Source organism: Schistocerca serialis, chromosome 3, assembly GCF_023864345.2.
Source record: "Schistocerca serialis cubense isolate TAMUIC-IGC-003099 chromosome 3, iqSchSeri2.2, whole genome shotgun sequence".
In the NCBI taxonomy this organism is placed as follows: domain Eukaryota; kingdom Metazoa; phylum Arthropoda; class Insecta; order Orthoptera; family Acrididae; genus Schistocerca; species Schistocerca serialis.
The window spans coordinates 200,918,980-200,935,537 of NC_064640.1; the positions used below are offsets into that span (position 1 = coordinate 200,918,980).

Genomic DNA, 16,558 nt, shown 5'->3' on the forward strand with positions numbered 1-16,558 from the left:
CCATGACTTTGGAAAGACAGCTTCAAAATATTTAATAGGAATGGTATTGGAAATCCATTCCTTGTTGCCAAATAAAAATGTCGCTCTCAAACGGAAATCTTCAATTTTACACTTGAATTACTCTTCACAGGATAGTATCCCTAAGGCACTCAGTGATTCTTCTTTCATGGTGTTTTGCAGCAATGTTTTAATTCTCTTGAGCACTGAAAAGCATCGCTCAGTTTCTAATGTCTTTATTAGCAGTTTCAAAACTTTTAACTGTCTCTTTGAATGTTCATCCTCCAGAATCAGCGAAAGAAATGGAACTGTGCCAGAAACTGCTCTCAACTCAAGCTAATGTAGAAGACTTGAAGCTCACCCTTCTAATTTTTTTTCCGGAAATGTATATGTGTCTGTAATTTCAAGGTATTTGTGTGGAAAAATTGTGATGTATCTGTCAAACTGATTTACATCAAATAAGTTGTCTGGATTGAGGTGTCCAGTGAACTGAAAACGTGATTTTATTTCAGAAAGGATGCCAATGCACACTTCCAAAGCATCTCTTTTTTATACCCATCAAAAATCTGTGGCTTCTTGGCAGTCATCGTTTCGTCACTTTCGAAACTAATGTCATTAGGGATTGAGTCAATGTCATCTCTGATGTTTTGCATTACCACTTCAAATTTCTGGATGTCTTGTTTTGCTTTGGTCAGCTCGGTTATCTTCTTCTGAAGCTGATTAAAAAGTACGTCTGCATGAGGAATTATCTTATACAAAAATGATAATCAGAAAATGAATTCATTATCTTGCAGTCTTTGTTGTGTGAACCAGCTTTTTCAATAGTAGGAGATAGTTTTATGCTGTCACTTGTTTCAGTGACTTCCATAACAAGAATAGGATCTTCCCTGTTTTCAAAAACATCTTTTACCACCCCAGAATGGTAATTCCATCTTGTGAAACACACACAGCAAGCTTTTTTGAATAATGCTATGCAACACTTTTGATCTTTGTGGCGAGTAAAAAGAGAACGAAGAAGTGCCCCAAAGATGTGCAAGAAAGATGCGGGCTTTGCGATTAACAGAGGCTGTCATAGATGTAATATGGTTAAACTGATGCGCATAATAATGGATGTAGTTTTCATTTGGGTATTCGTCTTTAGTTAGTTTTTGAACCCCATTCGACTTGCCACTCATAATGTTTGTACCATCGCAACTCTGAGCTATTAGTTTTGCTCGGTCATCACCAATTAATGGTTCAATTCCTTTCAGAATACTCTCAGCTATAGTATGAACATTCTGACTTCCTGGATTAACAAAGTTCCAAACTCTTTCAGCAGGTTTCTCTTAACAATATAACACAAAATAATAACCAATTGAAATTTGCAAGTCACATCTGTGGTTTTAGCTGCTATGATTGCAACATAATTGGCAAGTTTAATCTCATTTCAAACTTCGTCATGGTACACTTCCAATATGCATTGCAGTAGTTCATGCTGAACAGTCTTAGAAATGCCTTTGAACACTGATGCTTGATTGAGATGAACTTGAAGATCTTTATCCTGTTCTGCACTGAAGTGAAGCTCATGGAAAACTTCCTTATTTTGACAGGCACCAGATTCATCATGGCCCCTGAGAGCCAGTTCCAAAGCACCACAGTACTGAATACAGTTTACAATTAAATTGAATATATGTCTATTCTTTTCTACACGTTTGTTGTGGCTGTCAGTTGTTTGTCTATATTGCGAATCTAATTTCTGCTGGATGTTGGTTTTGGCTAGAAATGATAGACTAAGCACATTATTGATGTGTCACTTTGACATTTCATGTACTTTTATTTTAGACCACATATGCCCAATATCAGTTATTTCAGTCTTACCCCAATGAACATCTCCTCAAAATAACACACAAAAAAACAGTGTTGCTTTCTTCACAGCCACAAATCCATTTGTTCTTTGGTAAATTTCTGGATTGAACTTATGGCATCAATTTTTTGTTTAATGCTGCAAATCCAGATTCAGGAGTGGCCTACCTAGTGTTTTTATCTGATTTTTTTCACTGAGAGTCCTGTTGCTAAATGGCATTTTTAAAAATAACTCATTTACGTTGTTCACCTTTGCTATTTTCACAGTCAACTGAATTTTCCCTTACAGATAACACTGTGCACAGTCAATCAATCAATCAATCAACCTAACGCCACAATAACAACATGTTTGTACAGAACTGTATTACATGAACATAAGGTGTATAAACAGAAATACTACACCATTGTTTGAAAAACAGATGCTCAACAGGTGGTGAATACATTAGTTTTTTTTGTTTTGTTCCTATAGCTGTTGTGAAATATACCAATATTGAAATAATGCCTCTTAGTTTCAAAATCTAAGGGCATAATTATATTCAAGTTGCATATAACTATTTATAATGATAATTAAGTTTATTATTTCTGTATTCAATTTAATTAAGCATTAATTTGAGTTTTGCTTTAGCATTAACTTTCAGAAAGGTGATAGAACTAGGTTACAAGAAGTTTGTGCCCCGATGTATTCTAACAAGATCGCTAGATGGCAGATCGTGCTTCTATAGTTCTGCACTGTAATGCTCTCTGGCAGAAGGAACATAAAGCTCTGAGCCAGATCAGCTGTGGCTCCATTCGCGGCCATAAGAAGCATGTAGAAACTGACGGCCGAGCCTTTTACACAGTGCTTATGCGAGCAGACAGTGCCAATCTGCAGTTGGCTCCAAGCTTGAGAAAACCACCACGAGAGTGTGCACAGTGAAACATGCCTTTTAAAATCAGAAAATACATACTCCAAAACAATGTTCTATGTGCAATTCATATAAATTTCTCTTTCTTTCTTTTTCGTACAAGCAGTGCCATGGCACAGTGGCACTACCTCAGAAGCCAACCCTGACTTTTGAACCATCTAACTACAACTGCATCAAACACAATTTTTGTGCCATACATGTTTTGCCTTTATTCTGTGCAAGGCATCTTCAGTGGCATGGAATATGTACATATTTTGACCATTTAGTTTACATTCTGGGGCAATGTACCTGTAAGTTATAAACAGTTCTAGTGGTTGGGTTCTTCTATGATGTAGTAATATTTTAAATACTACTTACAGGTTGCGTGAATTATTTTCTACACCTTATGTTTCTGTTCCATTTTTGGTGCTGTTCCTCTTCTTATAATTACCACCTGGGGTTTTTGTTTTCCACATTTCACAGCACTAGGGACTGAATACTTGTTTTGATGCAATGTTTTGGTTTGTGTTGGTGACTGTGTTTAGTTCCTAGTGCTGTGAAATGTGCAAAATGAAAACTCCAAGTGGCAATTATAACAAAAGGAACAGCACCAAAAATGGAAAAGAAACACAACATGTAGAAAATCATCCATGCAACCCGTAAGGAGAATTTAAAATATTACTATGTCACTGAAAAACCCAACCACCAGAACTGTTTATAACCTACAGGTACATTGCCACAAAATGTAAACTAAATAGTAAAAATATGTACATATTCCAGGCCACCGAAGATGCCTTGCAGAGAGTAAAGGTGAAATGTGTATGGCACGAAAACTGTGTTTGATTCAGTTGCAGCTAGATGGTCCAAAAGTAAAAATTATCAATATACTGTAATATTACATGCAACTGAGGAAGACAGGAATACAAAAGTTGAATATGAAAAGAAATAATATGTGCTTGACAAATATTCCCATTCCAAAGTAAAACTTCTGAATGTGTAAATAATGTGGTGTGTGTGTGTGTGTGTTTGTGTGTGTGTGTGTGTGTGTGTGTGTGTGTGTGTGTGTGTGTGTGAAGGGAAAAAATACCTGTTGTGCGCAAATGCTCCCATTTTAATTCCAGTGTCTGAATTCTGCATGAAACATTACAGTGGAAGCTTTCTAACTGGTTATAACAACCACACATTGCTGAAACTTGTAATAACAAATTAAATCTTGTCATTGTGTAGTGTATATCCTAAGAAATAGTACTACACTAGAAATTCTATCCAGAAGCTCACTCTTCACTTATTTAACTTTTCATTTCTCATGGGATTGGTTTGTATTAGTTGAAGTAACTGTAATATTAAAATTACACAAATATAATAGTAGTTACTGAAATGACTTTAAATATTTTATTATACACACCATTAGTGCCACTGGCAGAATAACATTCCAAGTAAAAACAAGCATGGGCCCAGCCCATACTTGTAAGCATCCTGAGCCTTTCGTAAACAATGTTGAGACAACACTCTCTCCACTGTATGGGCGACCACGTACCACAAAAACAGCTGCAATTTGCAGGAGATAAAGCACCATAATCCACCATCCAGAGCCAACAACAAAGTCCATGAAGTAGACAACAAATATTCCAAGCTGAAATACAAATTTGAAATTGAATTTTAATTTTGGTATCAAAGAACTATAAGTGCACAATAATACAAGTAAACATCACTTTTTTGCTTGGTTTCATTTGGATCCAGTAATTTCTAGAATTTGTGGAATATAAAATCTTAACATGAAAGTAAGCTTTTCTAATTACCTATAAAGGATTAACTTTTTAAGATAATTCTACAGTTTCTAGTAGGTTAGTGTGACTTTCATTGCCTAATATAGGTGAATATAAACCATCAAAGAAAGTATGGCACATTGCTGTTACAAATAAAAACGGAAAAATCTGCACATTTAATGAGGTGTTGATGAATCCATTATTTGTAGACATTAGATGTTGTACTGACAGAACTAACAAACAGCTGATAAAAGAATTTGGATATAAATGTTGGTGAAAACTTAGGTCATGAATACATTTCTTAATTATGTGGAATGTGTCAGTTTAACATAAGGTTTCTTTCCATGAAACAATTTTTTTAAACAATTACTACTTCATATCTAAAAATTCATTTATTGAGTAGAAAGAACTGTCATTCAGAAATTCTTTTAATTTGTATTTAAATTCTGTTTGGCTACCTGTAAGACTTATAATGTTATTTGGTAAATGACCAAAGACTTTTTTGGCAGCTTAACTGACACCTTTGGGTGAAAAAGTCATATTTAACCCAAAACAGTGTAGGTGATCATTTCTTCTAATGTTGTAGCTATGCACTTTGCTATTATATTTGAACTGGGATGGGTCATTAAAAAACAAATATTCATAAGTGAATATATGTATTGTGGAGGTATTTTGAACATTCCTAGTTCCTTAAATTAACATCTGCAAGATGATCTTGGGTGGGTTACAGCTATTATTCTGATTACATGCTTTTGTGCAATCAATAATTTGTCTCTTAATGATGAATTACTACAAAATATGATGCCACATGAAAGCAGTGAATGAAAATAGCCATAGTAGGCTACTTTACTAATATGTTTATCAACAAAATATGCAATAACCCTGATAGCATAAAGAGCTGAACTCAAACATTTCAACAATTCATCATTGTGTTTCTTCCAGTTCAGTTTCTCAGCAATTCACACACTCAGAAATTGTGCATATTCCGTCTTAGCAACAGATTTATGATTAAAGTCTATATGTATCAATGGTGTTATGCCATTTCCTGTACAGAACTGTATATACTGTGTTTTTTCTAAATTAATTGAGTGTCCATTTGCATAGAACCAGTTAATAATTTTCTCAAAGATATTATTTACAGCTTTGTCAGCTAATTCATGTTTATTGGATGTGTTTACTATACTTGTATTATCAACAAAAGGAACTAGCTTTGCATCTTCATGAAAACAGAGTGGCAAGTCATTAACATATATTAAGAACAATAAGGGACCCCAAGACTAAAACCTGTGGGATTTCACTCTTGATACCTCCCCAGTTAGAGTATGCTGCTGATTTTTGCAGGGTCTCTGTACTGTTAATTTCAACCTCCTGTATTCTTCCAGTTAAACATGTATTAAACCATTTATTCACTGTCCCACTCATACCACAATACTTAAGTTCATCTAGAAGAATTTCATGCTTCACGCAGTCAAAAGCCTTTAAGAGATCACAAAAAGTCTAATGAGTGAAGTTCTCTTATTCAGAGCATTTAATATTTGATCATTGAAAGCATATATAGCACTCTGTTGAAAAACCTTTCTGAAAGCCATTTCTGAAAGACATTTTGTTAGTACTTCATTTTTACAAATATGTGAAAGCACCCTTGAATACATTACTTTTTTGAGAATTTTGGATAAAGCTGTCAGAAGTGGGACTTGGCAGTAGTTGTTACCATTGGATCTAGCCCACTTTTTACATGATGGTTTAACAATAGCATATTTCAGTGTATCCAGAAAAATGCCTTGTTTCAGTGAGCTACTACATATGTGGCTGAGAATCCTACTTATCTGTTGGGAACAAGCTTCCAGTACTTTGTTGGAAAAGCCATCAATTCCATGTGAGCTTTTGCTTTTGGGTGAATTTATTATTTTCCTAATTTCAGTATTAGAGGTGAGCTGAATTTCAGTTTTATCGAACTGCATAGGTATTGCCTCTTCCATATACAGCTTTGCATTTTCTAATGAACAGCTGGATCCTATTTTCTCTGCTACACATACGTTAAAAGTGCAGGAGAGGTTAATTAGTCTTAGCATATCCAAAAACTACACAGAAGTCCTCATGTCAGGTACTGTCACATACATCTCATGTATCTGTATCTGCTTCAAGAAACTCAATCAATGTAGTGTACCATACACCAAGATTACAGTGTTATTTGATCTCATGAGTCAGTTCAACTTTGAGCCTTTGTAGAGAGAGACTGGGGCTTGATTACAGGAAGCTGGTTCAAATAAATGTAGACAGCAGTACTTATGTACAGAGTTTGATATATAATGACACAACTGAAAGGCTCCTCTCATGGCTCCAGTACAATAAATTACTGTTAAATACAAACAAGACAGCTCATATGTTACCATGTACCAGGTGTCTGGAAGTAGGATGGACAGAAGCATGGGAAGTATTGGTTTGAATGATCAATTGCTGACTGTTCTTTTCCATATATTAATCCTCTGCTTGATGCATAGAGCAAGCAGTAAAGAAACCAAATAGAAATTTGGAAAGGGAATTAAAGTTCAGGGAGAAGAAATTAAAACTTTAACATTAGCTGATGACTTTGCAAATCTGTTAGACATGGCAAAGGACTTGCAAGATCATTTGAATGGAATGGTCAGTGTCTTAAAAAGAGGTTTCAAGATGAATATCAATAAAAGTAGAAATAAGCATAATGAGATTCTGAGGAAATTAGATTAGGAAATGAGACAAAAAATGTAAAAAATGAGTTTTGCTGTTAGAGTAGCAAAATAAGTGACAACAGTCAAAGTAGAAGGGCTACAAAATACAGATTTGCAATAGCAATAAAAGCATGCCTGAAAAGAGAAATTTGTTAACACTGAAAATAGATTTATGAGTTACTAATTCTTTTCTGCATGTATCTGTCTGGACTGTAGCCTTGTGCAGAAGTAATACAGGGCCGATAAACATTTCAGGTAAGAAGAAAATAGAAGCTTTTGAAATGTAGTTACACAGAAAATGCTGAAGCCTGGATTGGTAGATTAAATAATTAATGAAGAGATACTACATCAAACTGGCAAATAAAGAATTCTATGGCACAACTTGATTCAAAGAAGGAACTGATTGATAGGACACATCCAGAGCCATCAGGGAGCTACCAAATTGTTAAAAGAGGGTAGCATGGAGGTAAACTTTGTAGAGAGAGACTGAGGCTTGATTACAGGAAGCTGGTTCAAATAAATGTAGACAGCAGCACTTATGTACAGAGTTTGATATATAATCCATATTTTGATTTACTCCTGAGTTATTTGTGGGAAAAGACAGTTTCAATAAATACACAGCACATACAATAAAAGAGCTTTTCATTTTATCCACTAACACATTAAAATACTGTGTCCATATCCCACATAATATGGCCTTGAACATTCACAACGAACTACAACAAATGAACTTTAACAGCATAGGATTAATACTGCTAAGCAGAAAATTACACTCCATCTTTGTGCAGAAATACAATTACTCAATAACAGAATTTACAGTGATGGCCACAGTGTTGTAGAATACTGCACAAAATTTGCTCTCTACCCGGTAAATATATATTTATTTATGTTTTCAGATTTTTGTAGTTCTTCTACTTCATGTATTACAAGGTAGTGTAAATCATTGCAATATATAATTTACTGTTTGTTCTTGACAAGTCTCACATAAACTAATTCAACAGTTTAAATTTTTACATGATAAAATAAAAAAAAATGTCATTCTGAATTTTTAGAAACTGGGACTGACTTTAGCAACTGGGACTGACCTCTGTGGTCATGGGCAATCCAAGAACAAATCCACAGGCACAGCTAAAGAATGTAATTGTTGTTTCCCATGATTTAAGGCTGGATGATTTTATAGCTGTTATTCCTGTAATTACACAGTGCCATATGGCCAGCTGCAATTTAAAAACAAAGGACAAGATTAGTAATGTGCTTGTAACATGAAAATATTTATTATTTTGTCAGAAAACATTTAGTATTTTGAAATGAATGTAATATAGTACATTACAAAGAGAAATCATTATCACATGAGTAATTATATCTTAAGCAATAGCAAAAACTGCAAAGCCATTTTCATAAAGACTCTACATCTCACTTACAATTACAGAAGAGAATTAGCCACATCTGAGCAAAACATTTTAATAACATACATCATATTTTGCAAATTGAATCATGAAGGAAAGACTTCAAGAACATGGAACAGGACAAACTTATTGATGACTATTAACAACCAGTTACAACTTGTTCTAATCTACTTACCAGTATGCTGTGGTTATGGAAATTACTTTTAGAATTTATGTAACTTTACACAGAGCAATGTCTGCTGGTATATACTAGTAAAATTAAAGCCTGTTTAATAGGAATGCAAGTGTTAAATGGAATTTATGTGGTGTCATCGCCAGACACCACACTTGCTAGGTGGTAGCCTTTAAATCGGCCGCGGTCCATTAGTATACGCCGGACCCGCGTGTCGCCACTGTCAGTGATTGCAGACCGAGCGCCACCACACGGCAGGTCTAGAGAGACTTACTAGCACTCGCCCCAGTTGTACAGCTGACTTAGCCAGAGATGGATCACTGACAACTACGCTCTCATTTGCCGAGACGATAGTTAGCATAGTCTTCAGCTACGTCACTTGCTACGACCTAGCAAGGCACCATAGCATTTGATATTATTTTATATTGTGGTTATAACATGTACCGTCAAGAGAGATGTTCTACAACTGTGGATTAAAGTTAAGTATTACATCAACTACGTACTTTATTTGCTACTATTAATTCCTTTAACTGTTCCAGACCTCATGCCAATCTGCGTGAGCTTAACGCGTGCCTTTCGGCTTCCTCTCATTGTGACTTGGCTGTCTTGCCAAGTCACAACAATTTATACACTCAGAGTCTAAATATTCAATAAAGTTGGCTTTTATATTAGTTTAGAATATCTGAGGATTTCAAATTTCCTGTCACATTTCTCCTGGCAACCAGTCAAAGACTTTTTACCAGAGCATAAAACTCCCATCCTGACCGAAAATAGGGATTCATAGTCTGTACAGAAATTAAATAACTAAACTGTATTGCCCCAGAAGATTGTGCCACATGACAGAATTGAGTGAAAGTATGTGAAATATACTACCAATACCATCCCCAGGTCAACACAGTGACTGAGCTTTGTAAGTGCTAAGCAGGAAGAATTGATGTTTTGGATAACTTATCCACATGTTGGTGCTACTCCAATTTATTATCCATCTGGATTTCCAGGAATATTTATTTATTTATTTGCTTTCTTTGTGTAGAGATAACAAAGATTATGACTTTTGCAAACATCAGTGTTTTTTTACATTTTGAGAATTTCTTTTAAAATACAAACAAAACAAATAGTTGATCTAAATTAACAAAGTGCAACACAAGCACACAAAAGGGAATGTAAAGCCAAAAAAGTAGGTATAAAATTAAAATATGTCTAATTTCCAATAAATTTCCAACAGAAAATTCAGAAAGTGAGTATAAACATTTCTCTGTCAGGAATCAGTCAAAAGTTTCCATTTTAAGATATCTCCATCATGTGCATATAAGTCTTTTGACACATTTATTAAACCAGATTTGACCAATAATGTATGGGTGTGGTTTGTTATTTTTAGATTAATTCTTTGCCTAAAGTAGTTATTTTTATTTCTAATATTGTTGTCATGTATGTCGCCGCATTTTCTAGACTCTTTTTGATGATGCATGCCCCAAAAATAAAATTGCCTTATATCAATACAAGAAACACATTGTAAGGTTCTTACATTGCACAAAAATCTCTTTACAAGAACCATGCTGACATAAAACATGTATTATTCTAATTGCCTTCTTCTTCCACAACATTAATCTATTGTGGTATGTACCTGCAGCACAGCCCCATAATTCAGTACCATAATTTAGTAAAGGATATATTGTTCCATAGTAGACAGCTTTGACAGCAGGATTTGTAACTATTTTTGGTAGGTGTCTGAATACATATAAACCACTACTAATCTTCCCACATACATAATTAATATGATTTGACCATCCCAAGTTTTCATTTAAGTATAGGCCTAAGAATCTGCACTATCAGTTCCTGTTTCTTCAATTCCACATGTATTATTTATAGAAGTGTGGTTAGAGTTAACAGTCTTAAATTATAATAATTATGATTTGTTAAGATTTATATTTAGATGTTGTTCATGAAAATACTTAATTAAATTTATTACTCCATCTGTTGCAGACAATGTAAGCTCACAGGCATTTATTCCAAAAAACAACAGAGATGTGTCATCTGCATAACTTGCTATTTTGGAATTTTGTGGCTGTGTGACATCACTGACATAGCCTAAGAAGAAAAAGAGTCAAAGAATTGATCCCTGGAGGACTCCTTGTTTCACTAAAAGACTGGGAGATTACTACTCAGTCATCAATTTAATAGATTATTGTCGTGGATCTGCTTCTGGTTTGACAGGTCGTTGGTCAGCAATAGTATTGCTGAATCTTTTAAGCTGTCTGCCTGAAGTTTCTTTATTAATAGGCCATGTTTAACTGAATCAAATGCTTTAGTAAGATCAATGAATGTGCATGTTGCAAAATTTCCTTCATCTAGTACACTATATACACTATGTAAAAATTCAGATATTGTTGTGATGGTGCTGTGGTTTTTCCTGAAACCATTTTGTGTTTTCAGAGTAGATTATTTTTTGTGCAATAATCACCGAGTTGTGAAAGCAAAATATATTCAAATGACCTAAAATTTTCAACCTGTTTTTTGGATCCTTTCTTATATGCTGGTTTGACTGCAAATTTTTAATGAGCCTGGATAGGTGTTTTTCCTTATACAGCAGTTAATGAGATAGATAATAGGTTTAACTAATTCTTTGTGACACTTCTTAACTGGGGCACTAGCTATCTCATCCCAGCCAGCTGAGTGCTTGGTCTTTAATGTGTTGATTATTCAACTTAATTTGTGTTCACTTACAGTTCTGAATTCAAAGTTTATACCTTGGGGTGACCAAATGTTTATCTGACTGTTTTGGTCAACAGGTTGTGCTGGGATACCACACGGAGTGATGAAATATTTGTTTAAAATGTCACAGATTGTCCTTGGATCTTCTATTAATTTTCCCTCATGCACTGTGATTATTTCTTCCATATTCACATTTGATGGTGCTTCCCTGTACTGATTAATAATTAAGCTACCAAGATGCTTTACTGACATTGCCAGATTTAATAACTGAATTGCTGTGAACCTCCTTCCTGAAATTTGAAAGCTCTGTCTGAAACAGTTTTATGGCTTTGCAATGCTTTTCCTGGAGAATGATATCCTTTTTTAATTTGGAAAGTAAGATCATTCTGGTTGAGTTTAATCAGACTACTGGTTAGTTTCAGCTTTGGATTCTTTCTATGTGTTAGAGTGTTTTTAAAATCTTTAACTGGGCAACAATGATTATAATGTCTCAAAATTGTTTCATAGAATGCATCCCATTTATTGTTTGTGCCTTTTACCTTATACAGGAAACCCTGCTCCATTCCTCCTGGGCTAGTTTATGTTCCAGGCAGTTTGTATTATGTTCACTCAGGATCCATTTCTGTTCAATAAAATTTGTTGCTTCTGCTGTGTGTATTGCATGTAGTCAACAGATTGACAATAGTGGTCCAAGTAGTGAAATTTTATATTGCTGTGCTCAAGGTTGTACGAATTCAGTATATCTGTTGACCTCAAGTTAGTCACACGGGGAGTTTCATTTAGTGAGTACTCATTGATATTTACATCCATAAATCAGTTTTATTTGTCTGTAATTGCATAACATGACTATTTGTAAGATTAACAGTTAGCCTGCTTGCTGTGACTGTTTGCTATGATCCAGTTATAAGGCTGTTCCCCTATCCTGCTAGATGTGTATGGTACTGCAAAGTTCCATTTAGGACTTTTAACAGTGTACTTGTACAATCAGTAACCATCACAGTTTTTGAATTCATTCTTTGGTAAATTGTTAACACATGACTCCATCCAGGCAAGGATGATGGTTTTAACACCACACTGTTTTAATTTTGGTTATAAGATTTTATAATATAGTCAATCAAAGGCCTTATTAACACCACACAAATGATAACAGGGCAATCTTTCTTGTTTAGTTCTACCAGAACTAAGTTTATGAGGTTACAAAATGCTTTCTCTGTAGTGAATCATTTACAGGGGTCAAACTGAGCAGGTGGTAAAAAGTCATTGTCAGAAAAGTGGTCCAACATTATGTTATAAGTTACCTGGAAAAAAATAGGTGAAAGAATGAAAAGAAGGAAGATAGAAGAAGAGGCCACTTGCATATCTCCACATTTTTTATGAAATGTATTATTATTACATACAGTATTTCAGTCTTTTAGGAAGTACACTAACTCACTGACTACACTAGGGAAGCAATGCAACAGAAATTTAATGAAATTAAATTTGCTCATACATTCCCACCAAAAGTATAGAAAATCTTAATGTCTTTCACAAATAAAAGTTCATATGGAGTTGAGACATCTCGAATAATACACTAAAATGTGTGGCTCTTTAATGCATAATATTCTGAATCATATAATTAACTGAGACTTTTTTTATTGCCAGATTCTAATATGCCATTGTTTGGCCTCTCTATAAGAAAGGTGATTCCACATATGCCAATTACTACCAGCTAGTCTTACTACTGGTATTTTCCAAAATTTTGAGAAGGTGGTTTATTCAAGGATTGTCACCCACCTGTTTAGTAGTAGGATACTTAGTAGATCACAGTTTGTATTTCAGAAGAATTGCTCTAATCAGGCTTCAATTTATACATTGACTGAGCGCATAATTAAATTATTAAATGATAAAATATCACAAGCCAAGATCTTATGTGACTTATCAAAGACATTCAGTTATGCCACTTATAGCATTCCATCAGAGAAATTAAGGTTTTGTGGAATACATGGGTCTGTGCAAGGCTGGTTTAATTCCTATTTAAGAAACATTATGCAGAATACTACAGTAGGCTATTCAATTAATACAAAGAGGGATGCAACTTCTTTGATATGGGAAGAAATCACTAGGTGCATTCCACTGGCCCATTACTATTCTTGTCCTGTGTCAATGATCTTCCATTTTACTTAGAGCAGGTAGCAAAATTAGCCTTTTTTTAAGATGATACAACAATTTTCTCAAGTGAAGCAAAGAAGCATCAACAGGGAAAAGAGTAAATTATGTTTCTGTTAATGTTATTAAATGATTTTGTACAAACAGGCATGCTTTAAACTTTGAATTAACACAGTTCACCTAGTTTAGTACTGTTCAAAATACCTGATCTCCTATTAACAACGGATAAGAACAAAATACAAGAACTATGGTAGAACAGTCCAAATTCTTGGGTCACCATACCGAAGAATATTTAAACTGGAAAAACTACTGGGCAGACTTTCTAAAATGTTGACATTCAGCTGCTTTTGCCGTATAACTAATTGCCAACTTTGGGGATACGAAAACCATTAAACTGATATATTTTTCATATTTCATTCACTGATGTCCTACAGGATAATATTCTGAGGTAATTTCTCACTTACACAAAAATACTGGGTGATTTTGTGATGATGTTACAATCTTTCAGGGATGATGGAGAAGGATAAATGTAGCAGTTTGAGGCAAGGGATAGTGGTTCAGAAATAACCGAGGTGAAAGTTCTACGAAAATATCTTTCTGATACCTCTGACATTGGAATACATGTACTGGTACTGTCGTGCCAAAACTGTATGGTAGGCAATCTTCACAATGACTTAGATGTAGAGAGTGGGATAATAACTCAACAAATCCAATGCAGATGGTATACTGTGTACTGAAATGAGCAATCCTGGTGTACAATATCAATACCGTAGTAGAATGTACTCAATGTTTAAGAGCTGTAGTACTAACATCAATTAGCCCTAACCAAATAGATGTGTACCTGGTGATGGAACTTATGGATATGATTTTCATGTATGAGCAAGCAAATGGAAGCAGCAGAGAAGTGGAAAGCTTGTACAGGACCAAATATCCATGTGGAAGACATGTGGCACACACCATGTTTCCAAGAATGTACCAACAATTAAGTGAAACAGGGCAATTGGTACCACAGCACAACAATAAAGAAGAACAACAAACTACACAGACTCCTGGCTTAGAAGATGCAGTGCTTGTTTGAGTGGATGAGGTGCTATAATCAGCACTATCAATAACACTTGAAATAAATGTTTTGCACAGTAGTGTGAGGGAAGTATTATGGGAAATGCATCTACAACCTTACCATACACACACAGAGCATGCTTTGACCCCTGATGACTTCAGACCTCATGTCATCTTCAGAGAATGGTTCTTACAGTGCATTAAAGTCATTCCTCACTTTCCTGCATATGTACTTTTCATGGATGATGTGTGTTTCACCAGAGGTGGAACACTAAATAGCTGTAGTAGTCCTGTTTGTGCCAATGAGAATCTCCATGCTACAGCTGTGAAGCCAACTCAGATTATCGGTCAACAGGTGGGCAGGTATAGTCAATGATTACACACTAGGTCCATTTCTTCTTCTTCCCCATTTATTGCAACAGTCAACACAGTGTTTATGAAAAACATACTACCAAGGTCCTGGAACATATACCACTTGTTAGTCATCAACGGATGTGGTTCCAACCTGATAGAATCCCACCTCACTTTGTACTGAGGGTTCATGAATACCTGGATCAGTGATTCCCTGAAAGGTGGATAGGCAGAGGAGGTCCTGTTTTGTGGTTAGCACATTCATCTGATCTCACCCAACTTGATTTCTTCTTGTGAGGCAATGTGGAATGTTTCGTGTATGAGATGCCTGTCAAGACTGAAGAGGATCTCCTGGCATGAATTCTCACTGCCTGTGACACTCTTCAACTGACATTGGGGAAATTAGAATGTGTATAACAGAACTTTGTGAGGCAGTGCTGTACCTGCATTGATGTTGGGGGATGCCATTTCGAACAACTGTTGTACATGTAGCAGCTGGTAAAACTTCTGCAGGTAAATGGAGTTCATTATTACTGTACCATAGACTTAGTAGTTTTGGTCTCTTCAAGATCAAGTTACATGCACTGTTACTTGTCCATCAACAGAGGAAATTATCTGAGGATATCTGGGAGTGTTCAGTGGGAATTCTGTATGTCACCATCAGAGTTCAGAAGTTGGGGCCCTTGGTTTGAGCACTGCACAAGGCTAAGGCCTTATATCTTTTGCTATGGTCACTTCTGAACTAGGGTCCCTTACCTCAGATTGATACATTTACCCTTCTTCGTAACACCTGCAAGTTTGTAACATCATCACAGTAATACCCTGTACATGACTGCACAAAAAAGGTGATTAGAAAGGTGTGGGATTTTTACACATACATCTTGCAGACATGTGTATCCATACTTTGTAAACAGCTGTGAAGTGCATAGCACAGAGTATTACCTATTGTATCACATATTAAGATTTCTTTCTTGTCCATTTGCATATGGACAGTGGGCAAAATGACTGTTTAATGGCTTTGTGCTCAGTGTAATTAGCCTAATCTTGTCCTTGTGATCCATAACAGAATAATACAAATGTGTCTGTAGTATATTCCTAGAGTCTTCACTTAATACTGCTTCTTGAAACTTTGTAAGTAGGCTTTAGAAGTATAATTGGCATTTATACTAAATCATCTGCCAATTCAGGTTTTATGGTATCTCTGTGGTGCTCTGTCATGAGTAAAAGAAACCTGTGATATTTGTGCTTCCCTTCTTTGTATACATTCAATACCCCCTGTTAGTCCTATCTGGTATAGTCCTACACACATGAGCAATATTCTGTTGTGGAATGCACAAGTGACTTTTAGACAGTCTTCTATGTAAACAGTCTGCATTTTCCTGGTATCTTATAAATGAATGGAAATCTGACAGATGCTCTACCTATGATTGAGCATAAGTGATCATTCCATTTCATATTCCCACACCATGTTACACACAGGTATTTTTATTAGTTGACTGATTCCAGTTGTGACTGA

The 16,558-nt window shown here is 35.3% G+C and overlaps 1 protein-coding gene across 1 annotated transcript in view; it reads right to left on the reverse strand.

Annotated features, from left to right (window-relative positions):
* The window catches only part of LOC126470745 (sodium-dependent transporter bedraggled), a 446,015-nt gene that overhangs the window by 18,062 nt on the left and 411,395 nt on the right, over positions 1 to 16,558 (reverse strand). The window contains exons 14-15 of the mRNA XM_050098751.1: positions 8,283 to 8,414; positions 4,129 to 4,356 (exon numbers count right to left, since the gene is read on the reverse strand). Of these exons, the coding sequence (XP_049954708.1) occupies positions 4,129 to 4,356; positions 8,283 to 8,414 (360 nt within the window). The remainder of the gene's footprint in view (positions 1 to 4,128; positions 4,357 to 8,282; positions 8,415 to 16,558) is intronic.